General features: G+C 43.3%; 1 protein-coding gene across 1 annotated transcript; it reads right to left on the reverse strand.

The window, feature by feature from the left end:
• Positions 1-19,031, reverse strand: GRSF1 (G-rich RNA sequence binding factor 1). The gene is made up of 10 exons (XM_054484330.2): positions 18,520-19,031; positions 15,512-15,668; positions 13,301-13,456; positions 12,468-12,611; positions 11,700-11,835; positions 8,336-8,520; positions 6,580-6,701; positions 5,753-5,888; positions 4,748-4,822; positions 1-1,342 (listed from the first exon to the last, which is right to left on the reverse strand). The coding sequence occupies exons 1-9, from the start codon at positions 18,877-18,879 to the stop codon at positions 4,773-4,775; spliced, it is 1,446 nt and encodes a 481-aa protein (XP_054340305.1). The 5' UTR covers positions 18,880-19,031; the 3' UTR covers positions 1-1,342; positions 4,748-4,772.
• Positions 19,032-19,068: the final 37 nt, after the last annotated feature.

Raw genomic sequence — 19,068 nt, forward strand, 5'->3', positions numbered from 1 at the left:
TTCAGCCTGAAACAAGTCTTCATTTATTGACTACAGTACAGTGATTTTGCATCTTAGCTGGTAATCAAAGATGGTTATGTATTAAGTAAGAGAAGACATGGTCTCTCTTCCAGATATCACCTGTCAGAAACCTGGGCAAATTTAATTTTAAGAACTAGAGAACTGCATCTCCTGGTGGCAGTCGTCACCCTGAGAACAGGAACAAGGCAAAGAAAGTATACAGGATGTTGATTCTCCTACACAGGTGCACAAAAAGTTAGTTTATTAATGACTATATTTTGAAGCCAGCCATTTTGTCCAGTATTTAAATAACAAGCTGTTTAATATTAAAGCAGAATGTACTGCCACTTTGTGACAGAGGTACAGCTTTATCCATAAACCCTTCACACAATTATACATTAAATGCTATTTTTATTTAAGCAAGGCACCCCTACTTGTTCTAAAATATGGGATGTACTACTCTATTAAAAAAGCAAATGAGGAGACTGATTTTTTTTCCTATCTAAAGCTGGTTTAAATTCAAGTGAAGCCATTAATTTTCTTACCAGCCTGGACTGTTCTGACATGTCACTTCAGTTTTGAGACTAACAAACACCCTTAGGTTTACCCCAAACCAAAAAAAGCCAGGGAGGGACAGTTTAGACAACTTTTAAGTTAAGACTAGAATGCCCCCTTAAGTAGATAGGCACCACCGTTATATGCCTTTAGCACAAGGCTTAGAAAGGCAAAACATTTCTAAAGACATAAAACCACCAAATTGTCATTTACACTAAGCTGTGGTATTTTTTGTTTTGATTTTTAAAAATTCTTCTCTCTAAGTAATCAAATACAGCAAAATTTAAAACTATTCTGCCAAACCATACCAGTTCAAAGGTCTGAAACCGTTTTTTGCTTTGGTGAATGTTTGGTTAAAATAAATCACTGTTTTACTCCATAAGAAGTTTTACATCAGAGCGCTCAATTCACAGGCAAAAAAAAAAAAAAAAAAAAAGTTACTTTTTAAATGAAAGCGTTTAAAGAACACTGCTGAATAAAAATACGTAGTCTTTACAATGGGTAACATATCATCTATGAAAACAAACCATTTAATCATATAAAACAAAGACCATATTTTTAAATCAGATCCTGGACAGTTCAAACAAAAATTTTAATTTGTGGTTTATTTCATAATCCCAAACTGGATCTTTCATTTCTTCTTCTAAACAGTCCATTATGAAACTTTTCTTAGAAGCAATTAACCCAAAACACCAAAATCATTTCCCTAGCAGTTGCTGCTAATAAACTGGAACTGTATATCCCACGTCCAAGAAAGATGTGCAAATGAAATGCTTCTTGCTTCACTCTAAAAATAAAACAAAAAATGTTGCACATTTACTCAAGATGAAAAAGGATGGCACGCATTCCCATACCATTTAAAATTGCAAATTCAAATTTTTCTCCTTTCTAATTTAGTGCAAGTTATCTGATAAACCAAGTTAAAGTGAGGAAAACTAGTCAGGCATTAGTGTTTACAGGCTGGTACAAAAAACTGAGTTTCAGAATATATGTTAAATAGATTTTAGCTATTACAAATATTTAACATCACAGAATTGTGGGACTTCATATCCAAAAACAGCAACAGAAGAGGCCGGGCGCGGTGGCTCATGCCTGTAATCCCAGCACTTTGGGAGGTTGAGGCGGGCAGATCAGCTGAGGTCAGGAGTTCCAGACCAACCTGGCCAACATGAAGAACCCCCGTCTCCACTAAAAATAAAAAATTAGCCGGGTGTGGTGGCGCATGCCTGTAATCCCAGCTACTCGGGAGGCTGAGAGGCAGGAGAATCACTTGAACCCAGGAGGCAGAGGTTGCGGTGAGCCGAGATTGTGCCATTGCACTCCAACCTGGGCAACAAGCGAGAAACTCCGTCTCAAAAATAAATAAAATAAAATACAAAACTTAGCCAGGCATGGTGGCATATGCCTGTAGCCCCAGCTATTTGGTAGGCTGAGGCAGGAGAATCGCTTGAACCCGGGGGGTGGAGGTTGCAGTGAGCGGAGATCACACCACTGCACTCCAGCCTGGGCGACAGAAGAGAGACTCCGTCTCAAAAAAAAAAAAAAAAAGCAATAGAATAGGATATAGTAATAGAATGAATGAATGTGGTTTTTTGTTCCTTTTTTTGAGACAGAGTTTTGTTCTGTCATCCAGGCTGGTGGAGTGCAGTGGCACCATCTCAGTCAGTGCAACCTCCGCCTCCCAGATTCAAGTGATTCTCCTGCCTCAGCCTTCCCAGTAGCTCAACTACAGGCATGCACCACCAAACCCAGCTAATTTTTCTATTTTTAGGAGAGACAGGGTTTCACCATTTTGGCCAGGCTGGTCTCAAACTCCTGACCTCAGGTGATCTGCCTGCCTCAGCCTCCTGAAGTAATGGGATTACCGGAGTAACCCACCACGCCTGGCCCCATGTGTTTTCAAGAAATCATTACAGGTAAGTGTCTCAAAAGAATGAGCCATTACGTGTAGAAAAGTGACTGCAATACAACAGTAATACTTAAAATACCTTATGGAAAAAAAAAAGACACCATATATTTAATCGAGGGAAGGAACATCAAGATGGATTAAGCAAATCTCACGGGTAGGTTAACACTATAAAATTATGTACTTCCTAAGGCAAAAAAAAAAAAAAAAAAGCCATTTTAGGAAAAGGAAACAGTGGCACATTAACTGTGTTTATGGATGATACACTCTGGTTTCACGTGTATCCTTTTAAAAATACCTTAAAACAGAAAATGGCCGGGCATGGTGGCTCACACCTGTAATCCCAGCACTTTGGGAGGCTGAGGCTAGCGGATCACTGGATGTCAGGAGTTCGAGACCAGCCTGGCTAACATGGTGAAACCCCCATCTCTACTAAATATACAAAAATTAGCTGGATGTGGTGGAGAGTGCCTGTAATCCTAGCTACTTGGGAGGCTGAGGCAGGAGAATCACGTGAACCCGGGAGGCAGGGGGTTGCAGTGAGCTGAGATTGTGCCACTGCACTTCACCCTGGGCAAAAAGAGTGAGACTTCATATCAAAAAAAAAAACAAAAATAAAAAACCTGAGAAAATGGAAAAGGTGTTTAAATTTAAGTGGGGAAAAAAAGCTAATGCAAGTCACATATCCACCAGTCTATTACGATTTACAGCTACTAAAGGTGGCTATTTTTTGGCACACAGCATGATGGATGCTGGAAATTATGCATAAAAATTCTATATGGAGATAATGCTCAAAGCTACCATACAAATCATAAGGAATTATGGCTGGGCGCAGTGGCTCACTCCTGTAATCCCAGCACTTTGGGAAGCCAAGGCAGGTGAATCACTTGAGGCCAGGAGTTAGTTCAAGACGAGCCTGGCCAACAGGGTGAAACCTCATCTCTACTAAAAATACAAAAAAATTAGCCAGGCATTGTGGCAGGCACCTGCAATCCCAGCTACTCGGGAGACTGAGGCAGGAGAATCACTTGAATCCAGGAGGCGGAGTCTGCAGTGAGCCCAGACTGCGTCACTGCAATCCAGTCTGCTCAACAAAGCAAGACTCTATCTCAAAAAAAAAATAAAAAGTAGGCCGGACGCAGTGGCTCACGCCTGTAATCCCAGCACTTTGGGAGGCCGAGGCAGGCGGATCACCTGAGGTCAGGAGTTCAAGACCAGCTATGACCAACATGGAGAAACCCCGTCTCTACTAAAAATACAAAAATTAGCTGGGCGTTGTGGCACATGCCTGTAATCCCAGCTACTTGGGAGGCTGAGGCAGGAGAATCTCTTGAACCTGGAAGGCGGAAGTTGCGGTGAGCGGAGATCGAGCCATTGCACTCCAGCCTGGGTAACGAGTGAAACTCCATCTCACAAAAAATAAATAAATAAAATAAATTTTTTTAAAAAATGAAAAAATATCATAATTAATTCTATTTCCCAGCAGAATTTTTTTTTTTTTTTTTGCCCCCCACATCTGAGAAGCCAGAGCAAGAATTTTCATTCCTTATATTGACACTTCAATCATCATTAGTTTGATCTTTATTAAAAAGGAACGGTACCAGGTGGGGTGGCTCACTCTTGTAATTCCAACACTTTGGGAGGCAAAGGCAGCAGGATCACTTAAGGCCAGAAGTTCAAGGCCAGCCTGGGCAACATAGTGAGACCCTATCTCTACAAAAAATTAAAAAATTAGGTAGGCATCGTAGTACACACCTGTAGTCCCAGCTACTCAGGAGGCTGAAGTGAGAGAATCACCTGAGCCCAGAAGGCTGAACCTGCAGTGAGCTATGATCGCACCACTGCTAGCCTGGGCAACAGAGCAAGACCTGGTCCCTAAAAAAATTTGAAAAATAAAAAGAGAATGGTTTCTACCATATTATAAATTAGTGAGTGGATGATTATTAATCAATAGAAAATAATTTCCATAGTTGTATCTCTTTTTTTTGAGTCTCGCTCTATTGCCCAGGCTGGAGTGTAGTGGCACAATCTCAGCTCAATGCAACCTCTGCCTCCCGGGCTCAAGTAATTCTTCCACTTCAGCCTCCTGAGTAGCTGGAATTACAGGAACCCACCATCATGCTTGGTTAATTTTTGTATTTTTAGTAGAGACAGGGTTTCACCATGTTGGCCAGGCTGGCTCAAACTCCTGACCTCAGGTGATCCGCCCACATTGGCCTTCCAAAGTGCTGGGATTACAGGTGTGAGCCACTGCACCCAGTCCACAGTTTTACCTCTTAAATTTACCTTATTATCTGGAGCCCCTGGAGTCTTATTTTCCTTTTGGACATGAATTCAGGAACAGTTCAATATACCTATGATCTGAGAATAATGAGAAAGATTAGTTTTAAAAAGTTGAAAAGGCAGAAAAATATTACAGCCATTTTTCTCACAGTTCAGACAGCAGCTCAAACCCTTTGCCCTTTCCCTAATTAAAAACAAAATTTAGGCCGGACATGGTGGCTCACGCCTGTTGTAATCCCAGCACTTTGGGAGGCCGAAGTGGGAGGATCAGCTGAGGTAAGGAGTTTGAGCCAGCCTGGCCAATGTAGTGAAACCCCATCTCTACTAAAAATACAAAAATTACCCAGTGTGGTGGCAGGTGCCTATAGTCCCAGCTACTTGGGAGGCTGTGGCAGGACAATCACTTGAACCCAGGAGGTGGAGGTTGCAGTGAGCCGAGATCACACCACTGGACTACAGACTGGGTGACAGACAAGACTCTGTCTCAAACAACCACAAACAAACAAAATGTAAAATGGACAAACAGGCTGGGTGCAGTAGCTCATGCCTGTAATCCCAGCACTTTGGGAGGTCGAGGCAGGTGGATCATGTGAACCCAGGAGTTCGAGACCAGCCTGGCCAACATGGCGAAACCTGTCTCTACTAAAAATACAAAAATTAGTCAGGCACGGTGCCGGGCACCTGTAATCCCAGCTACTCAGGTGGCTGAGGCAGGAGAATTGCTTGAACACAGGAGGCGGAGACTGCAGTGAGCCGAGATGGCACCACTGCACTCCAGCATGGGTGACCAAAAAAAAAAAGAAAGAAAGAAATTTGCAGGATAATTAGCAGAACAAATAAATGGTTTTTTTAATTATAATATAGTGTTTTATCTGTTACGTTTAATTTACTAGTACTAAAAGAACAAAATTTCTCAAGGAAAAATTCTACAATCCCAAAACAGAAAGAGATATTTGTAAGCAAAGACAAGCATCAAAAATGACAAGGAAAGCCAAAGGCAGGACTTACAAACGTGGGACCGATCCTTGTGCATCGCTGCAACAGCATCCTCATGGGTCTCAAAGTGCACATCAGCTTCTCCAGTGGCCTTCCCACTGGAGCTGTATTCCATGGTGATTCTAACAGGCTTGAGTGGAGCAAAAAACTAAACAACAAACAAAGGCAGTCAAGAGGAACATGATGGATGTAAACCTGCCTAGAAGTCTGGCGGCTCTTCATCTTTCTTTCAGATTTTGATTCATACACTTGATATATTTGTTTTTAGGAAATCTTTTTAAGCAGTAATATATTTATATATCTAGTATGTCTTCTGGCTTTTCTACTTTTTCTTAGAACTCAAAGTGACATTTCAAATATCTGCTCTCAGTGAGCATGGTGGATCACACCTGTAATCTCAACACTTTGGGAGGCCGAGGAGTGGATCGTTTGAGGTCAGGAGTTCAAAACCAGCCTGGCCAACATGGTGAAACCCCATCTCTACTGAAAATACAAAAATTAGCCGGGCATGGTAGTGCTTGCCTGTAATCCCAGCTACTCGGGAGACTGAGGCGGAAGAAATGCTTGAACCCGGGAGGCAGAGGTTGCAGTGAGCTGAGTTCACGCCACTGCACTCCAGCCTGGACGACAGAGCAAGACTCTGTCACAAAAAAAAGTAATACCAAGCCACACTTTTCAGCTGCAGAAAAAGAAGCAAGCCTTGCAACCAGGAAGATGCCATCTTACTATCCAACACAGAAACACTATATTTTCTTCTCTACCTTCCCCAAATTAATACAAGTTCAATTTTAGAACTTTTGTTCAAATCTATTGAGATTGGATATCTTACTGCCACACACGTTTATAATGTCTTGGGCATTGGCTTGGAAAGGTAATCCTCTCATGTGGACAAAATGCAGAGAAGACGTAGCTCCAAAATCAGCAGCCTCTGGAAGCTTTTCTGGCACCTCCTTAGGCAATTCTGAGAGGTGGAACAGAAAACACTGTTAAAACATAACAGCTTCAAGGGTTATTAACAGATTCTAATTAGGTATGACTTTTATGTCCAAATCCTCAATTCCTCTTAAGAGCATTAAAAGCCAAAATGATCTGAAATTTCTGCCACTCAACAAATATCACCTGAACACCCATGAACACTGAATGCCTCAGACCATTACCAGTTTAAGAACTTACCCCTTTTTGTAACATCAGAGAGCAGGTAAAATGATTATGAATTAAACCCTAAAAGAGACTTTCCAGATTACAGGCACTAAAAAAAAAAAAAAAAAAAAAAAGAACAAATGCTGGGCGTGGTAGCTCACACTTGTAATCCCAACACTTTGGAAGGCTGAAGCAGGAGAATCACTTGAGCCCAGGGGTTCGAGACCAGCCTGGGCAACATAGCGAGACACTGTCTCTACAAAAAATAAAAAGAAAAATAAGTTAGCTGGGCATGGTGATGCATGCCTATAGTTCCAGCTACTCAGGAGGCTGGGGTGGAAGAACTGCCTGAGCCCAGGAGTTCAAGGTTGCAGTGAGCCATGATTGTGCCACTGCATTCCAGAATGGGCCACAGAACAAGACCTTGTCTCAAAAAACATAAATATATATATATACACATGTATATAGTGACAAGATGATCCCAGGGTACCAATTTAAAAAGTATTTATCAAACTTAAAAGATTCCAAATGTTGCTCTGGGTTAGGAATCAAAGAAATAATTAAATCCAGAAGCAAACAAAAATCCTTACTTCGGGCGGGCACAGTGGCTCATGCCTGTAATCCCAGCACTTTGGGAAGCAAAGGCGGGCAGATCACCTGAGGTCAGTAGTTTGACACCAGCCTGGCCAACATGGGGAAACCCCGTCTCTACTAAAAATATATAAAAATTAGCCGGGCACAGTGGCAGGCGCCTGTAATCCCAGCTACTCGGGAGGCTGAGGCAGGAGAATAGCGTGAACCTGGGCAGTGGAGCCTGCAGTGAGCCGAGAGTGCGCCATTGCACTCCAGCCTGGGCAACAGAGTGAGACTCTGTCTCAAAAAAAAAAAAAAAATCCTTACTTCAGTCAGTATTCCTGCTCATTACCCAAATCTTCCCCATCTTAATTTAAATGTTAACATTTTACTTCCTTTTATCACATTTTTACCACCCAGCTTTTGATATAGTTAATAAAAATGATTAAATTAAAAACCTAGCAAAATAATTAAGCCTTTCTGCATATACTCAAAGTATGTACTATACTCAAAGACCTATTAAATCTTTAGGCCGGGTGTGTTGGCTCACACCTGTAACCCCAGCACTTTGGGAGACTGAGGCTCACTTGAGGTCAAGAGTTCCAGACCAGCCTGGCCAACATGGCGAAACCCTATCTCTACTAAAAATATAAAAATTAGCTGGGCGTGGCAGCATGCGCCTGTAGTCCCAGCTACTCAAAGAGGCTGAGGCAGGAGAATCACTTGAACCCGGGAGGTAGAGGCTGCAGTCAGCAGAGATCGCACCACTGCACTCCAGCCTGGCAACAGAGCGAGACTTCGTCTCCAAAAAAAAAAAAAAATCACAAAATCCAAAACATTCAAGATAGACCCAATGAGTCTCAAGAAGAGGCAGGACCTTACCTATTTCCTTCTCACTTTCAAAAGCTGTCATGGGTTGAATATCCTCATTTACTTCATGTTCTTCAAAGACCATTTCTGGCTCAGTTATATACTTAGCAGTAGGAAAAGATGCGATTTTCTTTCCCTTATAAGAACCAACATGTGTTCGAACTTCATTCCTTCTGCTTGGAAATATCTCGATGTATCTATGTCAAAGCAAAAGTAAACAGGCACAAATGGTACAAAGTAACTTTATACTGAACTCATTTAAAATAAACATGTATACATTATATTTCCAACAGCTTATGAAACACAGGTGTCGAAAGATAACAGGTAGGGAAAACTAATAATGCGTAAAGATAGTAGCCCATGAAAATATACAACAGAGTAGGTCACTGATTTAAGTTTTTGCACCAAGATAACACTTTTTCTTCACATACATTTTAATAATATTTTCTACTCTGTTTTGCTTCATGAGAACAACTATGCTTAAGTTAATTGTGTATACAGAAAAAATTAATCTCATAAGGGTTTTTTAAATAGCTGGTTAACAATTTCTTGAAGCGTTGAAATTCAATTGTGCAAATTAATCACATCTGTATAAGATATTAAAAGTCACAGTAAAAGAAGAGCTAACTTCCCCAGAACTTCACTAAAAGGCTGAGAATTCAAGAACTAAGTATCAATTATGACTTGCTATCACAGGAGGGGACTATCTATTAAACCCAAACTTCTGGAACAATTTTTTTTTTTTTTTTTGAAGCTTGGGTTTCTTGCTGTCACCCAAGATGGAGTGCAGTGGTGTGAACATGGCTCACTGCAGCCTCAACCTCCTAGGCTCAAGTGATCCTCCTGCCTCAGCCTCCTGAGTAGCTGGGGACTACTGCCGCCTGCCACCACACACTGCTAATTTTTTTTTTTTTGAAGCAGAGTTTTGCTTTTGTTGCCCAGGCTGGAGCGCAATGGCACAATCTTGGCTCACTGCAACCTCTGCCTCCTGGGTTCAAGCAGTTCTCCTGCCTCAGCCTCCTGAGTAGCTGGAATTACAGGCGCCCACCACCACACCCCGCTGATTTTTTGTATTTTTAGTAGAGACAGGGTTTCACTATGTTGGCCAGGGTGGTCTCAAACTCCAGACCTCAGGTGATCCACCTGCCTCAGCCTCCCAAAGTGCTGGGATTACAGGCATGAGCCACCACGCCCAGCCCACACACTGCCAATTTTTTGTATTTTTTATTTTTGTAGACATGGGTACTTGCCATGTTGCCCAAGTTGCTCTTGAACTCCTGGGCTCTAGTGATCCTCCCACTTCGGCCTCCCAAAGTGCTGGGATTACAGGCATGGGCCACCGCACCCAGCACAGTTTTCTTTTTCTTAATGTGACCTTCTAAACTAAGAGTTATAAAACTAGCTTGTGTTTACAAATCTATAAAGATTAGATGAGCACTACTTCTTTAAAAAAAACCTTTGAGCCTGGACAACAAAGTGAGACACGATCTCTACAAAAGTTTTTTTTTTTTTTTTTTAATTAGCCAGGAGACCAGGTGCAGTGGCTCACACCTGTAATCCCAGTACTTTGGGAGGCTGAGGCAGGTGGATCACTTGAGCTCAGGAGTGTGAGACCAGCTTAGGCAACATGCAAAACCCCATCTCTACAAAAATACAAAAATTAGCTGGATGTGGTGGTATGCACCTGTAGTCCCAGCTACGTGGGAGGATTGCTTGAGCCCAGGAGGCCGCAACTGCAGTGAGCTGTATCACACAACTGCACTCCAGCGAGGATAACAGAGTAAGACTGTCTAAAATTAGCCAGGCATGGTGATGCATGCCTGTGGTATCAGCTACAAGGAAAGCTGAGGTGGGAGGACTACTTGAGCCCAGGAGGTCAAGGCTGAAGTGAGCAGTGTTCGTGGCACTGCACTTCAGCCTGGGTGACAGAGCAAGATCCTGTCTCAAAAAACTAAAAAACCTTTGAACCACTTCTATCAGTAGATCCTGAAACACTGGCTTTGGAATTGCTGTTTTGTTTACTTCAAAGGAGCTGATTTAAAAGGCCAGAAAACAGCAAAAAAAAAAAAAGTAACGAAACAGTGATTTAACATTTGACATTTTAAACTGTACCTCCAAAATTAAAGTTAAAACACAAATGAACCCATTTATCATCATGTGCATCCTGAGGTGATGTCAACATGAGATACTGTATAAGACAACTGATCTAATTTCTTCAAAAGTCAATTGCTTTTAAAAAGGGGGGAAGAATAAGTAAGGGGGATTTGTTCTAGTTCAAGAGAATCAGTGGTCAGGTGCAGTGGCTCACACCTGTAATCCCAGCATTTTGGGAGGCCAAAGCGGGAGATCACTTGAGCCCATGAGTTTGAGGCCAGCCAGGGCAACACAGCAAGACCCCTCCTACACACAAACACACACACACACACACGCACGCACTCACGCACACACACATACGCACAGCCAGTTGTGGTGGCACATGCCTATTGTTCTAGCTAGTTGGGAGGATGAGGCGAGAAGACTGCTTGAGCCCAGGAATTCAAGGCTGTAGTGAGCTATCATCATGCCACTGCACTCCAGCCTGGGTGACAGAATGAGACCGTGTCTTTAAAAAAAAAACACACACACAGAGAATTATGGACATAACAATCAAATGCAGTGTGTAGACCTTATCTGGATTCTGTATTTTTGTCCGGTGTGGTGGCTCACACCTGTAACCCCAGCACTTTTGGAGGCCGAGGTGGGTGGATGACTTGAGTCTGGGAGTTCTAGACCAGCCTGGCCAACATGGTAAAACCTTGTCTCTACTGAAAATACAAAACTTAGCTGGGCGTGGTGGCGCATGCCTCTAGTTCCAGCTACTCGGGAGGCTGAGGCAGGAGGATCACATAAAACTGGGAGGCAGAGAGAGGTTGCAGTGAGCCAAGATCACGCCACTGCACTCCAGCCTAGGCGGCAGAGACTCCGTTGCCAAAAAAAAAGGATATTTTTGGCATAATTGGGAAAATGCTATTATGAACTGTTATTAGATAATATACTATTGCTAACGGTGTTAGATATAACATTGAAATTATGTAAAAAAGATTTTTTGAAAGATGCATACTAAAAAAAACCCAGATGAAGCAAACGTAACAGATGTTACATTTTATATCTAAATGTGTTAATCTAGCTGCTCTAGGTACACTGTCTATGGATTAGTCCTGCCCCACAAGGAGCAGTCAAAAAAAATTGTTAATCTAAATTATGGGCATTTGATGGCTCACTATACTACTCTCTCTACTTTTCTATGTTTGGATAACTTTACAGTCATATTACAGCACATTCATCAAAACGACTTGATGCGTAACATTTCTGCATCATTAGTATCTGCTTTACTCACCGATTACCAATTTCTTCCCTGTGTTTCAACAGGGCTTGGTTGGCCATTTCTGGTTCTTCAAATTGCACATAGGCTTCCCCTGTTTTTCGTCTCCCTCTGTAGTCCATCACAAAAGTAATGTCAACTATATTCAGTCCTAGGACACCAAGAGATTTTAATGCTACTAGCAGGTTTTTTTATCCTTAGAATTAACACCATCATTCACATACTAATAAAATTTTTATTCTGTTTTGCCAGTCCCAAAACTGAACACATGCTTGATAGGAAGAAAATTATTATGTAGCCAAAAGTCAGTAACACCCACATACCTGTATTTCCAGAATACATAGGGTCCAAGAAGCCCACCCGAAACATACAATTCTCCCCACCAGTTTTTTTTTTCTTTTTTTGCTGTTAATTATATACTAGGAAACAACAGAAATCATAGACTTCACTGCTAATGGTTCTAGGAATTAGATAATACTTTTAAATTATATAAATTGTTATTGTCTTACACAAATATAGCGACTATTATGAGAAGTTATTTCCTTCAATAGTAAAAAACTCATGAAATTATTTTGAAATCTGACTTCCCTCCTAAAATCTGCCTGATAGGACAAAAACACATATAAAATCTATAAATATTAGAAATTTAAGTGAAGAGCTCTCCCCTAGAGAACCTAATATAACTGCATGCCTTTGCCCAGAAACAGGCTCATCTAAGATATAGAAGGAGATGACAAGGGAAAAAAGATATGAGCTCCCAAGCATAATGCAACTGCAAAGTACCTGCAAAGAAGTCTACAATGTCTTTCTCATTGCAACTATAAGGAAGTCCTCTCAAACGAACCACACCATCATTTACCACAGGCGAAGATTTGACCTGCAAGCTCTTCATTAAGGCATCCACATCTTCATTGTTTATCTCATATACTACGAAGAAAAAACACAAAAGGGATGAAAAATTTACATAACAAAGGAACAAACCCATTAAAAAAAATCATTACAACTTGGTGGGTTATCTGAGAATTCAGTAACTATTTTAATCTTTATGCACTTCTCTAGAGAAAAATAACAAATGACATTTATTGCATATTTACTATGCAGGCATAACTTCCTTAATTCTCAAAGCTTGTAAGATACTTCATCAGCCGGGCACAGTGGCTCACGCTTATAATCCCAGAACTTTGGGAGGCCAAGGCGGGTAGATTACCTGAGGTCAGGAGTTTGAGACCAGCCTGACCAATATGGTAAAACCCATCTCTAATAAAAATACAAAAATTAGCTGGGTATCATGGCATGTGCCTATAGTCCCAGCTACTTGGGAGGCTGAGACAGGAGAATTGCTTGAACCCAGGAGGTAGAGGTTGCAGTGAGCTGAAATCGCGCCACTGCACTCCAGAGAGAGACTCCACCCCCCCCGACAAAAAAAAAAAAAAAAAAAAAGGATAAACTTGGTCAATATTATCATATATCTCTTTATGTTTTATTTTCACAACCTATAAAAGAATGCATTCATACAATCTAAATAACTTCATTATTAAGGATCAAATAAAAACTGCCTTGAAAAGTATAAAACCTAATGCAACAATCCCAAAAAGCCATAATCTGACTTCACATACCTTCCACATACCGCTGGCCCATGTACATGCGGTGCTTCTCTAAGGCTTTCTGCACATCCTGCTCTGACTCCATTTCAATTAAGGCATCACCCCTTCGTTTCCCATCTCTATTTAGGAGAAAATGTATCCCATTCTCACCTTTGCGGATTCTGCAGTCTAAAAGTGTATGAGCAAAATCAATTGAAAACAGAAATCAAACTTTTAGCTCAATTATGTAAGTCACAAGAATGTAATTTTCCAACAACAAAGCAGGAAACAAGTGTCATATTCCTTACACAAATCCCCATCACTGAAGTCATCCAAACACCAACAAGGATTTAGTCTCTAAAACCTTCCAAGTAGAAAAGGTAAGCAAACCTTAGCACAGAAGCTTCTGATCTCCTTCCTGATCATTAAATAGCAAATCAAGATAGGCCCAACACAAAATTATTTCTATTCCAATGTTTCTACAATCACTTAAAGAAATACAATATATTTAAATTCATACATAAGTGTCTTCCTTTAAAATCATATCCATAGGACTCTAAAATATTTCCTGTATGAATAATTTTATTACCATACTTTAACTTTTTGTTTTTGTGGGGGGGAGTCTCATTTTGTTGCGCAGGCTGGTCTTGAACTCTTGGGCTTAAGTAATCCTCCCACCTTAGTCTCCCAAAGTGCTGGGATTACAGGCATCAGCCACCAAGCTCAGCTTTTTTCCCCTTTTCATACTGCATACTTTTTATAATGGGAGTAAGTCCAAGATATAAGTGGCCAAGTGGCTTTAAAAAAAAATTTGACCAGGCTCACTCTGGGCGTACTGCCTAGGAGTTATTCCTGCTCCACAAGGAACAACTAAAAAAAATTAATGAAATAGCCAGGCATGGTGGCTCATGCCTGTGATCCCAGCACTTTGGGAGGCCAAGGTGATGGATCACCTGAGGTCAGGAGTTTGAGACCAACCTGGCCAACATGGTGAAACCCTGTCTCTACTAAAAATGCAAAAATTAGCCAGCCATGGTGGTAGGTGTCTGTAGTCCCAGCAACTCAAGAGGCTGAGGCAGGAGAATCGCTTGAACCCGGGAGGCGGAGGTTGCAGTGAGCTGAGATTGCGCCACTGCACTCCAGCCTGGGTGACAGAGCAAGACTCCATCTCAAAAAAATTAATAAAAATAAATCACAGTCAGATACAGAAACTAAAAAAAATCCCACAGATATGTAAACCCTCCAAACATGTTATTAAGGGAACTTTATTCCTTGATACTAAGTGACCTTCTATTCTAAATGTCTGTATTACATAAAGAGTCACTCTTAATTCCATATTTCCACTGACAGGCTTGACTTTTTGATATATATGTATTAATACAAGAGAGAAAAATAATTTCAAACCATGTAATTTTGTTTTTCAACTTTTATTTAGTACATGTACAGGACTGTTACACAGGTAAACCATGTGTTACGGGAGTTCGGTATACAGATAATTTAGTTACCCAGGTAGCAAGCATAGTACCCAATAGGTTTTATTTCCCTTTTTGAGACAGTCTATCTCTGTCACCAAGGCTGGAGTGCAGTGGTGTGAACTCAGCTCACTGCAACCTCTGCCTCCCAGATTCAAGCGATTCTCCTGCCTCAGCCTCCCAGGTAGCTGGGACTACGGGAGCGTGCCACCACGCCCGGCTAATTTTTTTTGTATTTTTAGGAGACACGGGGTTTCACCATGTTAGCCAGGATGGTCTCGATCTCCTGACCTCGTGATCCACCCGCCTCGGCCTCCCAAAGTGCTGGGATTAGAGGTGTGAGCCACTGCGCCTGGCCCATACTATGTAGTCTTAATGTTAAAATACTTTTGTTGCATTCAAAGTCTTTATACATATGTAAATTGAGACAGAGTCTCACAGTGTTGCCCAGTGTGGTATGGAACTACCGGCCTCAAGCCATCCTTCTGCCTTGGCCTCCCAAAGTGCTGGGATTACAGGCCTGAGCCACTGCCCCAGCCCAGTCTTTCAATTTGTTACATACCGCAAACAGCACACATGGTATCACTTGGTATATGCAACCAACCAGAATGAAACAGTTCCCAACCAACAAAAAGGAAGGTGACAGCGTAGTCTGACGTGGATTTGTAGCACTACCTTTTACTCAGACAAAATTACATACTTAAAACATACATATCTGCTTGTGAGAAACAATATAATGAAAAAAAAGAAATAAAACATACATAAAATATACCTGAGAAAAAGTTAAGCACATCTTCCACAGTGCATGACCAGGGCAGTCCTTGAGCTCGAATGAGGAAGACATCATCCACTTCCTCTTCTAACTTGGACGGGGCCAATTCATACTCAGGGGGTGGTGGAAGGTCTTCCAGGTAAGTAGTTTTGGACTCCTTCCAAAGGAAATGAAGAATTGTAAAAATAGTTACATTTACAGGTAAAAAAATGTAAAAAACATTCTTAGAAAATGTTTATTCTACAAACTAACATTCTAGATATTATTTCAGAAGCAAAAAGTAAACTTCACCAATCTAACCCATCCTGTTTTGGCTGAAATTGTACATCCAAAAGCTGTAAGCAGGTATATCCTAAAGGTTTGGCAGGACACAAATTTCATTCAAGGTTTGTTTTAAAATTCATCAACCCCAAATTATAGCTAACAATAGTGTAGTTAAGGCAACACAAGAAAGGTCCTGACAATGTGACATATATTTGATTGCCCCTACACACAGTGTTTGCCGCCCTCATCTGAAATAGCTATCTAGAATACGATAAGCATGCAAGATGAGATACTGAGTGCTATAATTAAGATATAAACTACTACAGGAATTCAAATCAGAGCACTAACAGAAGAATCAGGATGTGCCATGAGATGGGCCTTGAAGGAAGGACAGAATTCTTATGAGGATATAAAAGATAGGGTATTCCAGTTTGAAGGCGAGAGAAAGAAGTACGACCAAATGCCCATTTGAAAAACAGCAATTAATCCAACTGTTTAAATTAGGAGCCAAAGAAGGTGACCTGGCAAAAGAGGTTGGTACCATAGAGCAGAGGGCCTTGAGTGTGGAGCTCAATGTGTGTCCTTCACTTGGTAGGCAAAGATAAGTTAATACAAGACACTGAGGACTGGGTAAATCAACAAGACAGCAGGACGCCTTGGGAATATTCCTCTGTCAGCTGGTATGCCAGACCAAGTGATTAAGGGAAAGATCTTAAAGGCAACAGCAGCAGTGTGAGGCTAAAGACTTGTAAAGTCTCTTTTATCGGATTAAGTAAAACTGGAATTTAGTAAGAATCCATGAAGCACTACAACCATAACCTAAGAAGACAACTCAGGCTTTAAGACTTGCACTCTACTGGGCCAGGTGCGGTGGGTCACGCCTGTAATCCCAGCACTTTCGGAGGCCGAGGTGGGCGAATCACAAGGTCAGGAGTTCAAGACCAGCCTGGCCAACATGGTGAAACCCCATCTCTACTAAAAACACAAAAAATTAGCCGGGTATGGTGGCGTGTGCCTGTAATCCCAGCTACTCGGGAGGCTGAGGCAGGAGAATCGCCTGAACCTGGGAGGTGGAGGTTTCAGTGAGCTGAGATCTCGGCATTTCACTCCAGCATGGGCAACAGAGCAAGACTCCGTCTCAAAAAAAAAAAAAAAAAAAAAAAAAAGACTTGCACTCTACTGGACTAAGGACAGAGATATCTTTGTACTATCTATCATTTTCTTTTCTTTTTTCTTGAGACGGAGTTTCGCTCTTGTCGCCTGGACTAGAGTGCAATGGCACAATCTTGGCTCACTGCAAGCTCCACCTCCCGGGTTCAAACGATTCTCCTGCCTCAGCCTCCCGGGTAGCTGGGATTACAGGCGCCCGCCACGCTGCCCGGCTAATTTTTTTGCATTTTTTAGTAGACACGGAGTTTCACTATGTTGGTCAGGCTGGTATCGAACTCCTGACCTCAGATGATCCACCCGCCGCAGCCTCCCAAAGTGCCGCGCCCAGCCCTATCTATAATTTTCATTAAGGCTTAATGTTTAGTTTTAAGGAATAAATGTAAGCAGTGTCTAACACATAGTAGATGCTCTACAGATATCACTGCAGTCAATTTCACAGGAAAAAAAAAAGAGAAGCTAGCTCACAAAGGTTTATTAGAGATTGTTTTGTTGTGGTTTTTGTAGACAACTCCCCCCACTTTTCCATAATTCCACAAGCATCACAAGCTTTTACAGAAAAAGGCAGCGTAAAGTATTGGGCCAGGATTCAAATCAATTAGCTCAGCCACTGGCAGACAGCAGCCATGCTGATTAGCCTCCCAGTCTCCCTAAGTTAAAGGAGAAGCACAAATTGAATTAAGATAAATATGACCCAAGGAATCAGGGGCTGGGTAGTTAAAAAGTGTGCAGACACTTCCCAGATGCCACGTAATAAGAAGAGAAAAGTTCATCTACAAGGCACAAAATACTTGCAATCTAAGTACACACCGACTTTTCTCAAAAATAAAGAAAAAATGGAAAGGAAAACATTATAAATTCATTCCTGGGACCCCAAGTTGTGTCCTCAACCCTCAACGCTCCCTCCCCTTCACCCCCTCCCCACAACAGCTAAAACTCCAAACTGCTTTCCCAGACGAGGCGACACACAGTCCTAAAAGACCTTCTGTATGAATGGAGTTGCAGAGGTGACCTTCAGTAAACCGGGACAGCTCGTCTTTCCCTGGGGACAGGAGAGGGAAGGGAGCGATGGGGACAGGCTCCTTCCCTACAAGCCAGCCCACGCAACTGTGTGCGCGCACCTTCCTAGCAGCGGCCGACCGAGAGGCGCCGAGGGCCGCCCAGGCCTAGCGCTCGGGCTGCACGGAAACTCCCAACCCTCCGGCGGGCTCGGGCCTCGCAACTTCACAACCTGCCGGCGGAAAGCAAGAGAGATGCGAGGTGGGGGCGTCAGCGGCCTCACGAAACCTACCATGGGCCTGGCAGGGAACAAGGCCTCAACATTCACCCCAGCCACACTTACACTGCCCAACCGACCAGAGACTCGAGGGGAGAACAAAACAAGGAGAAAACCCGACGCCTGGGAGAGCTTCCCTTGTTCCGGGGCCCAATAGGAGCACAGGGCGGACGGGGGCGGGTGTGCGGCGAGTGTCGCGGATCCCCGGGCATGCCCGCGAGGCGCACACGGAGGGGCGCGGGGGCGCGTGCGCGCGGCCCGGGAAGGGTCTCGCGCCAGGTCCCTCGCGGCGCCCACGTACCTGGCTGTAGCTGCGCGTCTGGCCTGCGGCCGCCGCCGCCGCCAGCGACTGCGGCAGCAGAGGGGCACGGAGGGCAGGGTAGGACGCGGCGGCCGCGGCCGCGGCAGAGGTGGCCACAGGGGGAGGCCCCGCCAGCCTCCCGGGAGGCACAGGCCCGGTCTGGAGGCCACGCGTCTGGGAGGCAGCGGCCGCGGCGGCCCCGAGCAGCAGCAGCAGGCGGCGGCGACCCGAGATGCCCGACGGGATAGCGCCAGCAGCAGAGTAGAAGGGCAGGCAGGCGGCGCCGGTGCGCCGGCAGCTGCTGCAGTTACAGCCGCAGCCCCGGAGCAGCGCCCCGAGTACCCAGCGCGTGCCGGCCATGGACTCCGGAGGCGGCGCGGGGCCTGAAGGCAGCTGCTGCTGCCGCGCTAGTGGAGCGGAAGTGGAATCCAGGGCCGGTTGGGGGTGGGGTGTGCCGGGCACATGCGCCGCGGGCACTGGGGGCAGCGGTGAGTCGGAAAGAGGTGGAGGAGAGCGCGACGCTCCGCCCAGTCTCCGCCCTTAGGGCGG

Source organism: Pongo pygmaeus, chromosome 3, assembly GCF_028885625.2.
Source record: "Pongo pygmaeus isolate AG05252 chromosome 3, NHGRI_mPonPyg2-v2.0_pri, whole genome shotgun sequence".
Classification (NCBI taxonomy): Eukaryota; Metazoa; Chordata; class Mammalia; order Primates; family Hominidae; genus Pongo; species Pongo pygmaeus.